General features: G+C 41.9%; 2 protein-coding genes across 5 annotated transcripts; both read left to right on the top strand.

Annotated features, from left to right (window-relative positions):
• The first annotated feature begins 677 nt into the window (after positions 1 to 677).
• Positions 678 to 10,815, top strand: LOC127779078 (uncharacterized). Of its 4 annotated transcripts, XM_052305768.1 has the most exons (10): positions 678 to 971; positions 2,494 to 2,912; positions 3,096 to 3,232; positions 5,639 to 5,752; positions 5,827 to 5,895; positions 6,356 to 6,473; positions 7,280 to 7,440; positions 7,518 to 7,647; positions 8,116 to 9,595; positions 10,518 to 10,815. In XM_052305768.1, exons 2-10 carry the CDS (start codon positions 2,595 to 2,597, stop codon positions 10,520 to 10,522), a joined length of 2,532 nt encoding a protein of 843 aa, XP_052161728.1. In that variant the 5' UTR covers positions 678 to 971; positions 2,494 to 2,594; the 3' UTR covers positions 10,523 to 10,815. The 4 variants fall into 4 exon arrangements, with proteins under 4 accessions (XP_052161728.1, XP_052161726.1, XP_052161727.1 ...); XM_052305766.1 differs by lacking the exon at positions 10,518 to 10,815 and having other exon boundaries at positions 2,595 to 2,912; positions 8,116 to 10,467; XM_052305767.1 differs by lacking the exon at positions 10,518 to 10,815 and having other exon boundaries at positions 8,194 to 10,467.
• Positions 10,816 to 13,040: 2,225 nt separating this feature from the next.
• On the top strand, positions 13,041 to 14,863 carry LOC127780080 (clathrin light chain 3). Its single transcript, XM_052307033.1, has 3 exons — positions 13,041 to 13,596; positions 13,734 to 13,887; positions 13,989 to 14,863. Exons 1-3 carry the CDS (start codon positions 13,127 to 13,129, stop codon positions 14,454 to 14,456), a joined length of 1,092 nt encoding a protein of 363 aa, XP_052162993.1. The 5' UTR covers positions 13,041 to 13,126; the 3' UTR covers positions 14,457 to 14,863.
• Positions 14,864 to 17,041: the final 2,178 nt, after the last annotated feature.

Genomic DNA, 17,041 nt, shown 5'->3' with positions numbered 1-17,041 from the left:
AACGCCGAGGAGTGTTCTGGTTGTGGTCAGCGCCGATGAGGTATCGCCCGTGCAAGCCGAGGATGTAGTTGGCGTCGCCGACGAGGTATCGCGCGTGGTAGCGCGCGATGCCGAGGATGTTTTTGGTGTCGTCGACGAGGTTGCCGGCCGTCACCAACGAGGTGGCACGCGATACCGAGGAGGATCTGGGTGTCGCCGATGAGGTATCGCGCGCGGTAGCGTGCGATGCCGAGGAAGATCTGGGTGTCACCGACGATGTTGCGGGCCGTGGCCGACGAAGATCTGGGTGTCACCGACGAGGTAGCGCGCGATACCGAGGAGGATCTGGGTGTCGCCGATGCCGACGAGGTATCACGCGCTCCGCGTGCGATGCCGACGAGGATCTGGGTGTCGCCGACGAGGTTGCCGGCCGTCATCGACGCCGACGAGGTACCGCGCGCTCCGCGCGCGATGCCGAGGAGGAACCTGGTTTTGCGCCTTGATTTTTGGATCTGGGATATTTAGGAGATATCACCGTAAATCACGGGGACCGAATCGTAACTATCATATTAATGTTGTCCCGTTCGAACGGCATTCCGTTTTGTAGCGTCTCTTTTTTACATTGAAGTTGAAGGTAAGCCTATATAACCGTTTGTTACCCGATCGGGGCGCAAAACCGCTCCACATAAAAGGCTCCCTCCTTCCTCCTCCCTCCTCCCTCCTCGTGTGGCGTCGCCTCCCCTATCCCCGCTCCTTACTTTATCCAGGGCCTTTCCCTGCTTACCTCCACCCCACCATCCCCCGCCGCCGCCGCCGCCGCCCCAGATTCCTCTCGGCGGAGACCTCAGCCTCAGCCCTCAGGGGCGCGGCCGGTTTAGGGTTTCCCCCCGCCGCAGAACTGGGTGCCGAGGCTCCCGCGCCGCCGCCGCCGCCGCCGCCACCGACGACGAGGGAGGAGGAGAGGCTTAGCCCTCTCCCGCAGCGACCGCGAGGTACGTGTACGCGCGTTCCGCGGCATCTGGTCCTGGCCTCCTAGATCCGATGGATGGAAGGATGGGTGAGGTGGGTGGGTGGGTGGGTGGTTTGGGACTTGGGAGTAGACACGTTAGGGATCGATGCGGTCGGTTTGCCCTCGGGGGGAGCGGTAGGGTTCTCGTCCGTTCCTGTTGCGTTCGTGATGGAACCCTTGGAGAATCGTGTAGAGGGGGGTTGGGGGGAGGGATACTCCATGAATTTGGTTATAATTCGATAATGGTAGCAGCTAATTGTTGTGGTTCCGTGTATTTCTTGAACAAACACTAGGCACGGATTGCGGTTCATATTGACTTTATGTTGCTCCGGATTTCGTGGTGCTGGCACTTTTGGGAGAGCACATTTATTGTGGGGATTCACCCTTGCTGGCCGCTGTTGTGTCAATAGGCCCTCTCAACTTAAGGACAAAGTTTAAACTTTGATGGCCCTAGATTTGTTGACACTTTGATTGGCTGCAACCTATAGTTTGTTTTAACATGGAAGTGATATGGAAAGTAGGAGAACTACTGACAATGACATTTGGCTGTGATGAATACTTGAGTCACAGATATAGGAGAAGTTATGAATTTAAATTAGGCACACCTGTTAGCAATGCCAGCCAAATGACACGATGGATTGGGTTAAAACCTTTGGGTATCTTAACTTTGTAGGAACAGTTTGTTCAGATACTAGCAGCCTGCAGCCATATTAGTTATCTTAAATTTTAAAATTTGATTTTCTTTGGTGTAAAATCTGGTCAATTTTTATTAGACAGTTATTATACTCATCACGGGGTCAATACACACAAACTTATCTTAACTTTTAGCGTTCGTTGGAATTACATGACTGCTCATGTGGACAGTCACAATCTTATTTATGAAATAATTTACATTACTGACAAATATCCTTCGTGATTCTATATATTGATTTGGTATTTTTCCTTCAAAGTGGCACTTTTCTTATGTAATTGCATGCTTAAATTTTAATTGTGATATAAAGTACTATTTATGCAAAATAGAAAATTAAAATGCTAAAATGGATTATGAATTGCTACGACTCGTGAATACTAAACAGTAAGATGTAAAATTTAGTTTTCTTTTGATGCTGTCATGTTTATCCAAAAAAGGTGTTTAAGGTATATGAGGGAGGAACAAGGCTGCAGAGGGCTTGCAGTGGTTGCTTAACTTGGGGAACTTGCGATCACCTCAGTTAACTCTCTGTGGGTGGCCGGGTGCCTGGAGGCCGTGTGGTGTCACCTAGACAATATTGCATGATAATCATCTTCCTTGTAGGATGTCTTGTTGCTTGGGTGTGTCAAACTTGCTGTAACAAGCTTTGGGTGGTCGGGAAGCTTTTTTTTTTCTTACTTTCTTACATCATCTTTCTGTCTTTAACTGGTATACCTAGGTCCACAGTTAAGTTGACTGAAAAATCTATATATATTTTTTCCTGTTACCAATTGTCTTTGAGCTACCAACCAAACCAAATTATTGTACATTTCAGGTGCAGCCTGTTTTTCATTGACATGGGACATACATTAGTGTAGAGGCAATATTAGAGTCATATATTGGTAAAAAGATTTACAACCTCCATTTTATGATCAGATGACCTGCAGAATGGCAGCAGGCAAGCAAAAGAAACGTATAATAAGGTCTACTAACTCAGATCAAAACAGGACCTGGAAGAAGTCAAAAGTTGAGTCTTCTAATTGCCATATAAGTTTGAAGTCTCAAATTGCTCTTAAATGGGATGACTATCAAAAGAGAGTGGTTCCCCAAAAGGAACAAGTTGGGATTTTGTGGTCAGACTTGGCACCATTCATAGATTCCAGACAGAAGCATGATTCAGGGCTGGCTGATGTTACATATATTCCTCCAGAGACATTTTCCTTGGAGAACTTGAGAAGTGTGCTGTCCTATAAGGTGTGATTAGTTTATCCTTTGTATGTAAGCTTTGTTCTTTTGCCATCTATTTTTCACAATGCCTGCCTTTTCGTGCTAAAGCTTTAATTGCTTTAGAATAATGATCTTGATATCTTGATGCCCCATTACAGGGGTATATTCTCTTATTACATATTAATATTGACAATTGTGAATTGATTATAGGTTTGGGATACATGTCTGACAGAAGCTGACAGAAAGTTTCTCATACAGTTTCTTCCAACTGAGATTGATGCAGAAGAAAATGTTCATTTATTGCTTAAAGGCCAAAATTATCACTTTGGAAATCCTTCCCTCAGCTGGCAAGTTCTCTATGATGTGATTTCTGTGATCACTTCCATTTGCACTTCTAGACATTTTAGCTGCATTTTTTATTGCGTTCTAGTACAATTTTAGAAATTGCCTCTGTAGGGGCCTACTTGTTTCATCTTCATTCTAGTGTATGTTCAAAAAATATCAATAAGGTTTGAAACAGGTGGATATATGCTTTTCCTCGTAGAACTCCTTTTTGCCTTGCATAGATGTGGCGTGATTCTCCATTTGAATATTTTATTTTATTTTGTTTGGCATATTCTCATGGGAACAAGTTAGGTATGTTTTACATCCATCATAGAAGTCATGCAGTTTGTCCCTTATTCATTTTGTGTTTTTGTTGAACATATAATTGTTTGTCCTGCTAAAGCTGGGGCTTGGGATGTGTTGCTCCAGCTCACATGCCAACTCTCTTTCTAAGTGTTACGTAAATGTGATCAGCTTTCTAAAATATTCTACCTGGTATTTATGTACGCCGAACAATTACTAGCTCCAATATGAATATATGATTAATAGAATAATGCATAAGCTAACATAATGTCAAAATGTACTTTTGCATATCAAACAAAACCTTTAAATTGGATTTCAAGAGCTACCAAATTGAGGGACTATGACTCATTCTGGAAGGCTCATACTAACACCAAAAGCCACTGATACCCCAGAATGTTCCCTTTACACTCATCATATTTTGTAGGCAATACATGTTGATCCACACCATTAAAAGTGATATAGTGGGCTAGTTGCTGACATTAGAGTTCATTTTTATCCTATTTCATGCGTAATTCCTATTAGGCATGTGGTTGCACACATTGTCTGTCACGTACATGAATTACAATCGATAGACCGTTCATGCATGTGAACAATCACTATTTTCCCATTTGATACTGTATCAGCAGTATTCAGTTGTTATTTTAGAGATATTATTGAGTTGTTATCTATTTCCTTAGTTTTAGAGATAAGCATCCCGTGGGTCAACTCATCTATAAATGGGGCTGGCATCTCTTTCCGTCAAACAAAGACGAATAAACAAGTCCCTAAACAGAGCCCTGGTCTTCCCCAGTTCCATTATAGATTAATCTAGAATCCCTGCCTCACATCACCATCCATTCTAGTTGAAGTTGTCACCAAGCGACCTCCCTCCAGCAGATGTTTACTACCATGATTGTCCAAGGATCATGAAGTCCTGTTTATGATGCAGGTGCTAACAGTAATTTTATTATAGTAACAAATGTAATGTTCAAAAAATATTACACACTACTAGGATATACACTCTGGAGCATGAGAGAATATTGCATCAGCTAAATACAGTAATTTATACCATACAATAATACAAGATTTGGTAGGAATAAGGAACAAAAGCACCTAAATTTTGATCATGTATAAACTGAAATAGAACAAAGAAAAATACGTATAAGACAGTCCTCAAGCGCTCTGAGAGGAGTGCTGAAATGAGAAAAGGACACATTACCATTAAAAATTAGTGCAAATGTATTATAGAAATAAAGCAATACCAAGGAAATCAAAATAACAAGAATATTCTGGATTCACTGTTTTCGTGTCCTACCTATGACCAATCCTAAAGTCTTTCATGGAGCACCACTTCAGCGGCACGACTTGACTTGCTGGCAACAGAAGACGCAAAGGAGTGCAGTGAAGGCTGCAACAGTGAGTCGTTTGGGAGACCTGGCCTATCAGGCCCTACTGAGTGAAAGGGAGATGAGAGGAGAGCTCCACTGGGTCCATTAGGCACAGCAAGTAATAACATCCTAGCAGTAGAAGTAATCGATATATGTAGTAACACCATGATAGAATAGTCAACTCAATGACTAGTCAATACTAGTCTCCTATTCGGTAGACGGTATCTCGACTCGGCTTTACGATTTAGCAACAATGTTTGGATCTAATAATCTTGTCTTACCTCGATGTTTTATTTTGACTATGAAGCAAAGATCCAACTTTTTGGAGTTGATCTTGCAAAACTAGATATGGGCCGGGTTGAAATTCTTCAAATCAATTATGTGAAAGAAAGCAACCAAACAGGAGATTAGGAGCTGCATCAGTGTACATTTTGGAAAAATAGGGAACAAGGCGTTGTCAACTTTTCGTAACTTGCGGCAGAAGCGGAACGAGAGCAATTATTGGCTTGCACGGGCCTCTACTAGTCTCCTGGCTACCGATACATAACTAACTCGTGGTGCACATGTGGGCTTGGGTCCGGGGCCCAGGACAGTCGTCCTGACAGCCCTGCTCCAGGACAACGCCTGCCTGTTTGTTCAGTTGTTCACAAATGATATTGCACTGCACTTCTTTTGTCTTTTAAAATTGTTCACTAGACTTCTATACTTCTCAATTTCTGCAAGATGTTGATTGCTGATTGAATTATTATTAAATTACAGGTCCTCCTCTCTTTGCTATGGTGATACTCACCCAGATGCCTTACTTAATAAGGAGAAGCAAATTAGAGCTGACGAGAAGGCATATCGTGTTAACCTGAATAACTACCATTCCAAGTATACCAAACCATCCAATTCTGTTATAAATGTACCATTTTGGCTATGATATTTATGCTAAGATAATTGTGCAGCATGGTCGAGTCCTTGAAGAAATGGAAGAAGAGATGGCTAAGTTCTGATGATCCAGAAATAATGTTCAGGTTATGCTTCTTAAATTTTTTGATCTTCTATATTCTGTATCTTGATAAATTACTGTTTCTCATTTCCTTTTAAATTCCACTTGCAAAATTATCATCTATTCATCCTTCTGTTCTTCAAATCATACATTATATTGCCGTTGGACTATCCTTTTTCACATTTGAGTGGTGTTCCAAGTAACACGATCAATGTGTAGTTCTAACATTTCAGTGCTTTAAAATTGCCAAGTGCCTTAGTTTTCTGGCTAATCATATCGACATATTCAATTACTGCCGTTGTTGTGCATTAAAAGAGCTTAGTTTTCTAATTGTATAAACAGTCATCAATGTTTCTTTTACCAATTGACTTTTTTAAGGGAAAAAAAAGACATAATCTGATTAAATATTTAAGTAGAGAGATGCTATCTAATTTCAACAAAGGACTTCTGAATTGCTAAAACCTCTATCCGTTATGTGTGTGCAGGGATAATAACCTTGCTAAACACAAGCAAGGAGATACGCGACCAAAAGTTACCAGTAGTGAAATGCCCTTGAAGGTTGCACAGAGTAGTGATGTTTCGAAGTTTATGTCATATATTGAGGTAAGATGTTATGTGAGCCATAATGAAGTATTTTTGTTCAGCATTGGCTATTTGAGCTTCTCTCTCTCTCTCTCTCTCTCTCTCTTGGGAGAGTATTGGAGCTTCATTAAGAAAGAACAATGAGCTCAGTCTTGTATTTGCGCACCTCTGTAATAGCCAAATGGAAATCATGCAATTAGTTTCAGTGCCCATCTTAAAATAAAAAAGAAGACATTTAGCTGCCAAACTTGTATATATTGCTGAAACTAACCTTCTATTTGTATATTTGCTTTCTTTGCTCCCAAAATTTTATTTCCTTTTCTTCTAGTTTTGAGGATTATATTACAAAGCAAAATTAAATGCTTAATGAATGATATCAGCTCTATAATAAAAATCTTAAATTGCTTAATTACCATTATCTCACATATATAACCCCTTTCTCTTATTTAGTTCCTAAATTATTTTTATCTTCTTTCCCAATTCTTTTGAAGAATTAATAGTCTTGTTTTACTGTGTAACATTAACCGCAGCTAGAGCTGTGTAAATTTGATTACAAATTTGGATAGATGGCAATCTAACTGCCAAATTGTTTCTTTAGCATAAAAAGACAATAATATTTTGCCGCAGAGCTTTTAGAAAGTATATTTGATGATTCTTTCCAGTTAACGCATGTAGCTAATCTAAACAATTATATAGTTCTGAATGTTGACTAATATTTACAGAAAATAACAGATATCTAATTTTGACCAATCATATGTAATATACTTTACTATATGGAATATATAATTCGATGTTCTGTGATATCAATGCTTGTTTAACTTTTTCAGATCAGCAGAACACAGCACAACCTTGTTAAGAGCATGAAGCAGTCTGGTGATGGCATTAAAACCAAGCATCTTACTCGTGTAATTGGTAACCTTGATAAATTCCATGTAAAACCATATGGAACATTAATAGATGATGAACAGAGGAGACTGCGTGAACATTGGTTAGTAACATTTTAATTTTAACATTTTTATCTTGTTTTTGGGTTCAAGATTCTTATGGTAAATTATTTGCATATAGGTTGAACATATCCTGCAATGATATACCTGCTGCTTTCGAGGTCCTTAAGAACAATAGGGTGACAACAGAGAAACTGAGAAATTTACTTGGTCTTGAGCTAGGCGAAAAGAATGTATCTATCATGAGAAAGGTTCGCTGTGACTAATCCTTTCAATTCTTGTTTGAAAGTCTTTTGATTTTCCAGATCAAGGTATTTTACTTGAATGTATGAAAAATATAGTGGATGATATCACTTTGTTCCTACTACTATGTGTCTTGTATTTTTCATGTATCATATCATACACAGCAGCAAAGTTACTATTCGACATGATGTTCATTCTAAAACTCTGTTACCATGTGTATAAAATACTGATTTGTAATGGATCTACTGTGGAAGATCTAAAAAATTGTCATTACTGAAGGGAAATTGCTGTGCAGTGTTTTCTTACTGATATGTTGTAGTACCTTGTCATTTTCTAGAGAAAGTTAACACAATAACACTCGATTAGTTGTAGGGGTTCTACTTATTTATACGGACATAATTTCCTTTGAAAAGAAATAATTGTTTGAGTACTCAATAGATGATTATGGTTTATTTATTTTTGTTTATGATGAGAAGGCAGACCAGTTAGCAGGCATAACAAAAGAGCTTGGTCAACATGGTGCCTGCGAAAATGACGGCAGCACTGATTTGCAGGATGTTCTGGTAGAACAGTTGTCTGAAGATATGTTGCAAGGTGGTAATGATCATTGCCCATCTCGTCAAGATTGTGATGATGATGAAACCAAGCATATTGAAACATCTGCTGACCATCATGATAGTCAGGGTAGGGAGAACTCTGATTTGCAAGCCCAAGATTACAAGGGCACCAGCTGTGCAGATAGAAGCATTTCATTCTGTGCCAGCAACGTAGAGGAGCAGAATGAAGATTTCGTGAATACAAAATTCAGTAATGATGGTCCAGATGTTCAAGCTGAAGATTTCAAAGAAATAAGCTATACAGATACAACTATTATTGATCATAGCCCAGAGAGCCAGCAGATCAAGACTACCTGTTATACAACCGCTCCCATTGACACTCGTGAGAGCCAAAATACACAAGCTCAAAGTCTTGAGGGCATTACTTACACAGGGCCATCAATGCATGCTCATGAGCAAAATCAGGGCCTGAAAGGCACCAGATACAAAATTATGATAGACAAAGGCCATAGTGCAAATGATATTTCTTTAGTAAACAGTTATCCAGAGATGAATGATGTAACTATGGATTCGAAAGAGGTTGAGAATACTACAGTGATACCATCAAACAGTTCCACATTGCTTTCCAACACCTCAGGGGGACAAATTCCTGTGGAAGAACATCTAAATGGTCAAGCAGCAAAAGGTGTTAAAGATTTATGGGAGTTGCCTGAACCTGATGATTCCTATTACCTTCCACTGGAGAATAGTAGCGTGTATAATGGTTCAGGTGGCTTACAGATTGGGCATAGACATCTCCCTGCTGGACAACAGGGTTCTGTAGTTTGCATGGAGAATGGTATTTTAAGTCAGCAGCAGTCACAAGTCACCATTGCGGCTGCCTTCCCAATGGACAATCCAGCGTCATTTATGCAACCTTGTTCAAACCGGCAAAGCAATGGTCAGGTCCAGACAGTAGCAAATGACATTGGAATGCTTCCTTACTCCCTTGAACATACAGATTGCATTGGGCAGTCAACTGATTTGCATTCTTTGGACAACAACCGATTCTCTCAGCCCACTCACTTTCCCAGTCCCTTGCAGGAGCAACAGTTGGTTGATCAGAGCAACAGTGTCCTTTATGATGAACTTCACAAGAATTTGTATTCTGATGTGAGTTTTCAAACTAAAGGAAACAATTCTATCCTTGAACAGCATTCTTTCGCTTCTTCTGGTTCTATGGATCATAGATATAACCGCTTCCCTCAGGAGCACCAGCCACATGATAATTGGCCTGCAATGGAGTCAAATAACTGCTTGCCCCAGGCCTTGCCAGTTGGAAGCAGCAACACAGATGGAAGCCTCTTCAGTGCTTTGGCCCAGTACAGACTACCGTCATCGTCGCTACACATGCAATCTGGTAGGTCCAGCCCTAGCCAGCTCCTTGAAATAAGGAACCAAGTTCCTATGTCTGGAAGTTTTGTTCCTAGAACTCAAGGCACAAATCTTCAAGCTCCTAGTATATATGGTTACACCCAGAATCTGCCCAGTAGTTCAAGCAGTCATGTAGCATCTGTAGGTTCTCTGAATAACATGCAGTGGACAAACCTGATACAACAGAATCCTGGAATGCCCAACTTAACGAACAGGCAATTTCGAGGTCCCTGGACCAGATAAATCCTGAGACTTTAGAAATAGGTTGATTTAGGTACAATCGAGGTGCACAATGAGAAGTCTGGGTAGGGCTGGAACAGAATGATTCTGGGCACCAACTAACATAGTGTGGTTTTGAGCTGTTCTAACGTTGTGGCTTCAGAATATCTGTACATACATTTCTGCTATGCCTGTATGTATATATCTGGGCGTGCTGGGAGTCTGAAAAGAGTTGGAAACTAAGGATTCCCATTTTTTGCAGTTGATCCGTTTATTTTGCCTCAATAATTTCAGTCCCAGATTCCATTTAGAGGCTGTCTCAATAATTTGTTTCAGGTCTTGGCCTCTCAGCAAAATAAGGTTTCTCAGGGGAATGTAGTAGTTTTCTTTAGTTGTGAACTTGTGCTTGATAGGTATCTTGTTGATTCCTAAGATGTAATGACATGAGGATTCGATTTTTATTCACTCTATTTGAAATGAGTTCTCTAACTTAGCCATCTTTATTTTACTTTACTGGAATGTTTAACTGATTTTGGTTTGTGCACTAGACAAGGCTAACCAATATGATGGTTCATATCTGTAAAAACGACGATGTCTGCATTTATTTTTTCTTGCATGCGCTATCTTCTCAATCGTCATAAGAAATTCAATTCAAAGGTATTGAAACACGTGGAACCATTCGTTTGCAGGCTGATTCTTGGAAGTCGTCTGTCCCAGCCTCTGACTTCATGGTTCGTGTTGATGCTTAGCAAGCTCAAGCTGTCCACGGCGACGGTGGAATGTGCTATTCTGGAACGCGGTGCCGGAAACAAAATTTTGTTGAAATTCTGTCAAAGTTAATTTATCAGAACTACTAGCTGCATGTACAAATAGGGGGCAGATGCACAATTGACAAACAAAGTGTGAAATGTGTAATAGCAAGTAAAGGTATGGATGTATTTTCATAAAAAATTTAATACCGTCAACATGTCCATATCCATCCTCCAGTCCAAAGTGGGAGTAAAATTTGGCTTCTTAAAAAAAAAGAAATAAAAAAACCTAAAAAACAGAGGTAAAATTAATGTTGGATATTAAAATAGGGGTAAGAACGAAATTGCCTCTTTAGAAAACCGTGTTCAGACTAGCCAGACTAGCAATTGAAGGACCAGTATACTGAGAGCTCGGCCAATTTATCCATTCTAGACTTCTCCTACTGTGGCCAATTCGGCCAATTCATCCGTTCGGTAGCCACCATTGCTGTTGTGGGAGAGCCGGCTACCACTTGAGGAGAGACATCAGTGACACATGTGGGCACTATTTATCCTCCTAGAGGCGATGTTGTGATGCCCCGTCTCTCTTCCATGTCTTCGGTAGACCCTACAAGTAAAAAAAAATTGTTCTATATGTTCGGGGATAGCGATTATGATATTCTAGATGTCTCGATCTATTTAAAGGCGTTGTACTGGAGGTTCCCTATTAGTATAGTGCTCTTGTGGTGGTGTCCTCATCAGATTGGGTTCGCTTGGACGAACCATTTATTTACGGCTCAGTTACTTGTGTTGTCTTCCACATTGATTAGACGTCAGTCGGCGGTGAAACGAGTGAACTTTGATCGACATAATCATCAGCCGATGATTTCAAAGATTCTACTTCATGGGCTGATGATTTCGAAGATTCTACTTTTCTGATTTACGAAAAAGAAGGAATATATATAGCTCTACTAAGCTATTGGGAGAAATAACAGTTATGCATACTCACGCTAACTGAAATATTCCCTATATACTCCTGAAATATTCCTCAATCCCTTTTATACTGTGGGGTTTTGCTCATTACATTGTCTATCTTCGAATTTTAGTTTTGATCTTTATTAGAGAGAATCCATTATATACTACTAAGTTTGTCACGGCTCTACGATTTGCCACTGACTTTATCACATTCTATAAAATGCCATCGACTTTTGCTTAACTTCTACGATTTACCATCACCGTCCGATTAGCCTCCTAGCACTATATAATTTTGTCCAAATGACCAAAATACCCCTAGGAAAAAACTTCCATAATTTGGACAAAAATTCAAAATATCATATTAGAAATATAAGATTGAAAAATCCAAAATTTTGCCAAAAACTTAATATCTGATATTTCAGAATTTTTGTCCAAATTTTGAAAGTTTTTATCATATGGGTATTTTGGTCATTTGGACAAAATTGTACAGTACTAACGAAGGCTAACTGGACGACAATGGTAAATCGTAGAAGTTAAGCCAAAGTTGATGATATATTATAGAACGTGACAAAGTTAGTGGTAAATCATGGACTTGTGATAAACTCGGTGGAATATAATAGATTCTCTCTTTCTCTCTTACTCCTTTTTCGTCAGTTGATCTTAAGCTGACCATTCATTTCTATCAAAAAGTCCATTTTACATTTTGGTATAAAAAAACATATAAATTTATGTAGTATATTGTTATAGGGTAGAAATTTGTTATATGAGAATATTATAATTACTAGCTTAGAGCCAATGTATTGTAACAGAAAACAAATTGAGTTTCTATCTTATTAAATCAATTAATAAGCACTTATTTAGTTCAGGCAATACTATAATTTTTTTTATTGAACAAGTAGGTGATTTTGAAATTTGGGGAGAGCGAATAATGAAACGGGAGATGACTCATTATAATATAATATAATATAATATAATAGTATAGATTATGGAGCCCACATGTCAGTGGTAGCCTGGTAAGGATGGTGTGGAAATGGATATTACCACAACTAACATTTTAAATAGTATATATGAGTTTATTATGCGATATATTATTTATTTGTAGAAATGACTAAACTAGTATTATTTATTTGTTATTAAAAATTATTTATGTATCGTATAAATAGATTTCTTTTACAGCAAATATGTTGTATTACTTTTCATAAAAAGTTATGGTCAACTAACAAAAGGGTATGGAAGTGATCCAAAGTATGCAATGGAAAGAGTAAAACTTAGGGAAATAAAAAGGATGGGCAAAGTTTATACAATACACTGTAATTAGTTTTCCTTAAGTTATACTTAAGTTATAAGATGTAATTTTGTAATCATTATTCATTCATAAAATTATGTCGTAGTTTTTTTAAGTAAAAGCCAAAAAAAATTATTATGTAAAAAAAATGTCAAAACGAGAAAATAACGGTCAAACTTAACCGAGCAATGTCTCTAAGAAAATAACGGTACCTCCCTCTTCCTCTCCAACACTCTTGTCGGATCCAAAAAAACCTCCCAAAGATCCGCTAAGCCGCTATCCCATCCTACCGCGCGCGTGCGCCATCGCCATGTCATCCTTCGACTCCGTCGCGGCCGTCGCCGGCGACGGCGACGCCGACGACGACGACGTGCTCCCTCCCGCTCCCTTCGACCCCGCCGCCGACGGCGCCCAGGGCGGCCTCGGCGCCCTGCGCCGTGGCCACCGCTTCGCCACGTCCTACTTGTCCTTCGGCACCGCCGCCTCCGAGGACGACCTGGCTGGCGCCGGCGCCGGGACCGACGGCGGCGTCGGCGCCGGCATGCCCCTGGGCTCGAGCTCGAACGGCGGCGCCGCGTACGGGTACGGCGGGTCGGGGGACGTGATGAATGGCCACGTGGACCAGATCGGCGACGTCATGGGTGGCAGCGTGGTGGTCGGCGACGGCGGTGGCATCGACGACGACCTCTTCGCCGGCGCCGGAGACGGCGACGACGGGCCCGTCCTGCCGCCGCCGGAGGCCATGAAGGAGGAGGGCATCCTCCGGCGTGAGTGGCGCCGGTGAGTGTGCTCCACTCCGATCATCCCATAATCTCCCAAAAAGCATCAATTCGCGCGCATTTCTTGATCTGATCTGCCGCCTCCCCCAAAGCTTGATCGAAAAAGAAATCAAGAAATCGATGGGTTTAATTCTGCAGCCAAAACGCGCTGATGCTGGAGGAGAAGGAGCGGAAGGAGAGGGAGCGGCGCGGCGAGATCATCGCGGAAGCCGACGAGTTCAAGCTATCCTTCGCCGAGAAGCGCAAGCTCAACGGCGACACCAACCGGGCTCAGAACAGAGACCGGGAGAAGGTTGGTCGGTCACCATCTTCTTCTCCGCCATTGATGAGCTGCACATCATACAACTCGTGAACTATCAGACTGACCCGCCATCATCGCCATGGATGGTGCAGCTGTTCTTGGCGAAGCAGGAGAAGTTCCACGGGGAGGCGGAGAAGCAGTACTGGAAGGCGATCGCGGAGATGGTGCCGCACGAGATCCCGGGGCTGGAGAAGCGGGGCAAGAGGAGGGAGAAGCAGTCGGCGGAGGCCAACGCCAAGGCGAAGCAGCCCGGCGTGGTGGTCGTCCAGGGCCCCAAGCCCGGCAAGCCCACCGACCTCTCCCGGATGCGCCAGGTCCTCATGAAGCTCAAGCAGACCCCGCCGCCGCACATGGCGCCTCCTCCGCCGCAGCCGGCGAAGGACACCGGCGGCGACACGGACGCCAACAAGGACGGCGAGGCAGAGAAGGCAGCCGGAGAGATTGAGAAGAAGGCGGCCGGCGGCGAGAAGGAGGCCGCGGCTGGTCCGCCGGTGACGGCCGCGGCGGCGGCGGATGCGCAGGCGAACAAGGCGGCAGCCGAGGAGACGGCCAAGAAGTGATCGGTGGCGCCATGGTGCTGACCGGAGATCACTCCATGTTCTTTGCTTACTCTCTGAACAATAACAAAAGAATTCAGGAAGCTGCATTGATCGACAGCCAAATTGCTACGGAATTCGTGGACTCTGATAAAATTCAGAAACAGCTAGTGTCATGCATGGTTCTCTCTCTCTTCTATGTTCATGTTAGAATAAGAGATTTAGGCGTAAGCTGTTCCTTTCTCTTTTGCATTTTTCACAATTTTGCATCATTTATATATTGAGTCGTAGTTAGGTGTGAATTATTTTCTCCGTTGTAACGCACGGGCACTCAGCTAGTCACTGTATATGTGTGCAGCGAATAACTCAGTTGGTTGTCAGATTATGAGCTGATAATCTTCAGTGCCAAAAGCGTTCCTTTGGATTCGTAACTTTGAAATTTGCTTTGCTAGTTGCACGTAGTATCTGCACGTTAATTTTCTTCTGGATTCTGTATACTTGCAGCAGCTGGCTGGAAGATACGATCTGAAGCGAATCAGCCCGCTAGTATATGCAGTGCAAACTCTGCTCACACATACTGTTTTCTCTGTTCTTCAGTTATTTGTAGATGTTCGACAGAGTTAAGAGTTGTTCAGTTTTGCATCCACACAGCGTGAGCATGAGTGCATTTTACCGACGGTTATGTTTCTTTTGGTGGAACCTATCCATTTAGGTCGAGTCTTCGACCCAGCACAAGTACTTCGATTTATATGGTTATACTTCCTCCATTTCATATTATAAGACTTTCTAACATTGCTGAATATGGCAGGGGCGAAGCTACAGCCATTCATAGGGATAAGTTGACTCGAACGATGTTTTGCGAACCTCTCCTACCCCTCTTTATTTTACCATCTATGACCCCAGCGAAGAGAAAAACTAGACCCTTATGATATTGCTGATTGTTCTGTCAAAGCCCAATTAGTGACTAGGAATGATACTAACAAACAACAAATAAAAAATTAGCGAGCACTTATGATTTATACATCAGCCCAATATACATATAGGATTGAGATTTGGGTCCAAAAATAACTCCACAAATTCTCTTGTTGCGCCATCGTATTCCTTCGAGCACTTTGTCCCGCACCAGCGCTGCACATCTTGACATCTTATATCATCTTTTTTCTAGCAGAACGAAAGGCAAGAATTAGTGGTTTTGATAATCTTTGGTTCATTTGGTGTCTTTTACAAATTAATAATGTATAGTTTCTAACAAATTTGTAGTCATTTCATTTTATCATAATGTATTGTCATTATTTTGTCTTGTATTTTGTATAGTCTTAGATCATTAATTACAAACTAGATGACATTTCCGAGTTAGTGTTGGATTCCAATGTAGCGATACGATATTTTTCACCAAATTTTAATAAGTTTTGATATAGTTTTGCCGTGAATTCTAAAAAACATTCAAAATTTCACTCAGAATATACTTTTTGTCCCACGTCGAAACATCAAATTACATGATTTTTGGTTGGTTTTGGTCGAAAACATAAACCCTAGTTAATACTGACCCCGGTGACCATTCATCCTGGCTTCGCCCTTAGAATATGGGCAATGCTAGAAAGTCTTATCATATAAAACAGAGAAAGTACTACGTACCTAATTATTTTTTCAATGGTATGCCAAGTGTCCCATGGCAGCAAGATGACTATACGTGTACTTCATTTGAAGGATGAGGGCAGCTACCGTACGGGATTCTGTTGCAACGCAGTAGTCACGGGATAATTAACAAAACCACCCCGACAGATTTAATACCAGACTTCGTCGTTTTTCCGACCAAGGCCAACTCTGCTCGATTCCCCATCCAGAACCTGGCTGATACGCAACTACTCAGAGCAACCCCAACCAGAACCCAGCTACGCGCGATACCTCGCTAGCGGCGCGGAGCGCCGCCGCAACTACTCTAAGCGGCCCCAGCCAGAACCCAGCTCAGTATCGCGCGCCTCTGCGCGCAATACCTTGCCGGCGACGCTCCGCGACGCCGCAACTACTCCGAGCAGGAGTGCTTCTTCCTCCGCCCCGTATCGAGGCCCCGAACCCTCGATACCTCGCCGGCACCGCTAGCAACTACTCCAAGTAGGGACTCCCCCAAGCCAGAACCCCGCTCGGTATCGCACGCGGAGGTGTGCGATACCTCACCGGCGACGCTCCGTGACGCCGCAACTACTCCAAGCGGCCCCAGCCAGAACCCGGCACGCCTCACTCCGAGCAGGAGTGCTCCTTCGTCCTCCCAGACATGTATCATCTTCTCTAGTTTTTGGGCATAAGTTTTTTTTCTCTAGTTTAGGTATCAGCTTGTCTCTAGTGTAGGTATCAGCATGTCTCTATTTTTTTTCAAGCTATAATGGTTTGTGTTCTGCTTGTTATGTGTGGGGCCAAAAAATTACTGAAAAAAATGTGTGAATTATTCATGCAGTTGCAGTTTCAGTTAAAAAATGGACTCCTCGGTTGGATCCGCTGGAAGAATGATAGAAAAGATAGCAAATGAAGGGAGTGATTTCCTTGGTGAAAGAAGTATCAAAGAACAACAGAGTGGCAAGGAAGATGTATCTGATACTTGTAATGTGAGGTGA

The sequence above is a fragment of the Oryza glaberrima genome, chromosome 7, assembly GCF_000147395.1.
Source record: "Oryza glaberrima chromosome 7, OglaRS2, whole genome shotgun sequence".
Classification (NCBI taxonomy): Eukaryota; Viridiplantae; Streptophyta; class Magnoliopsida; order Poales; family Poaceae; genus Oryza; species Oryza glaberrima.
Note: the sequence above shows the minus strand (reverse complement) of the source record. Positions and strands in the feature narration are given on the sequence as shown.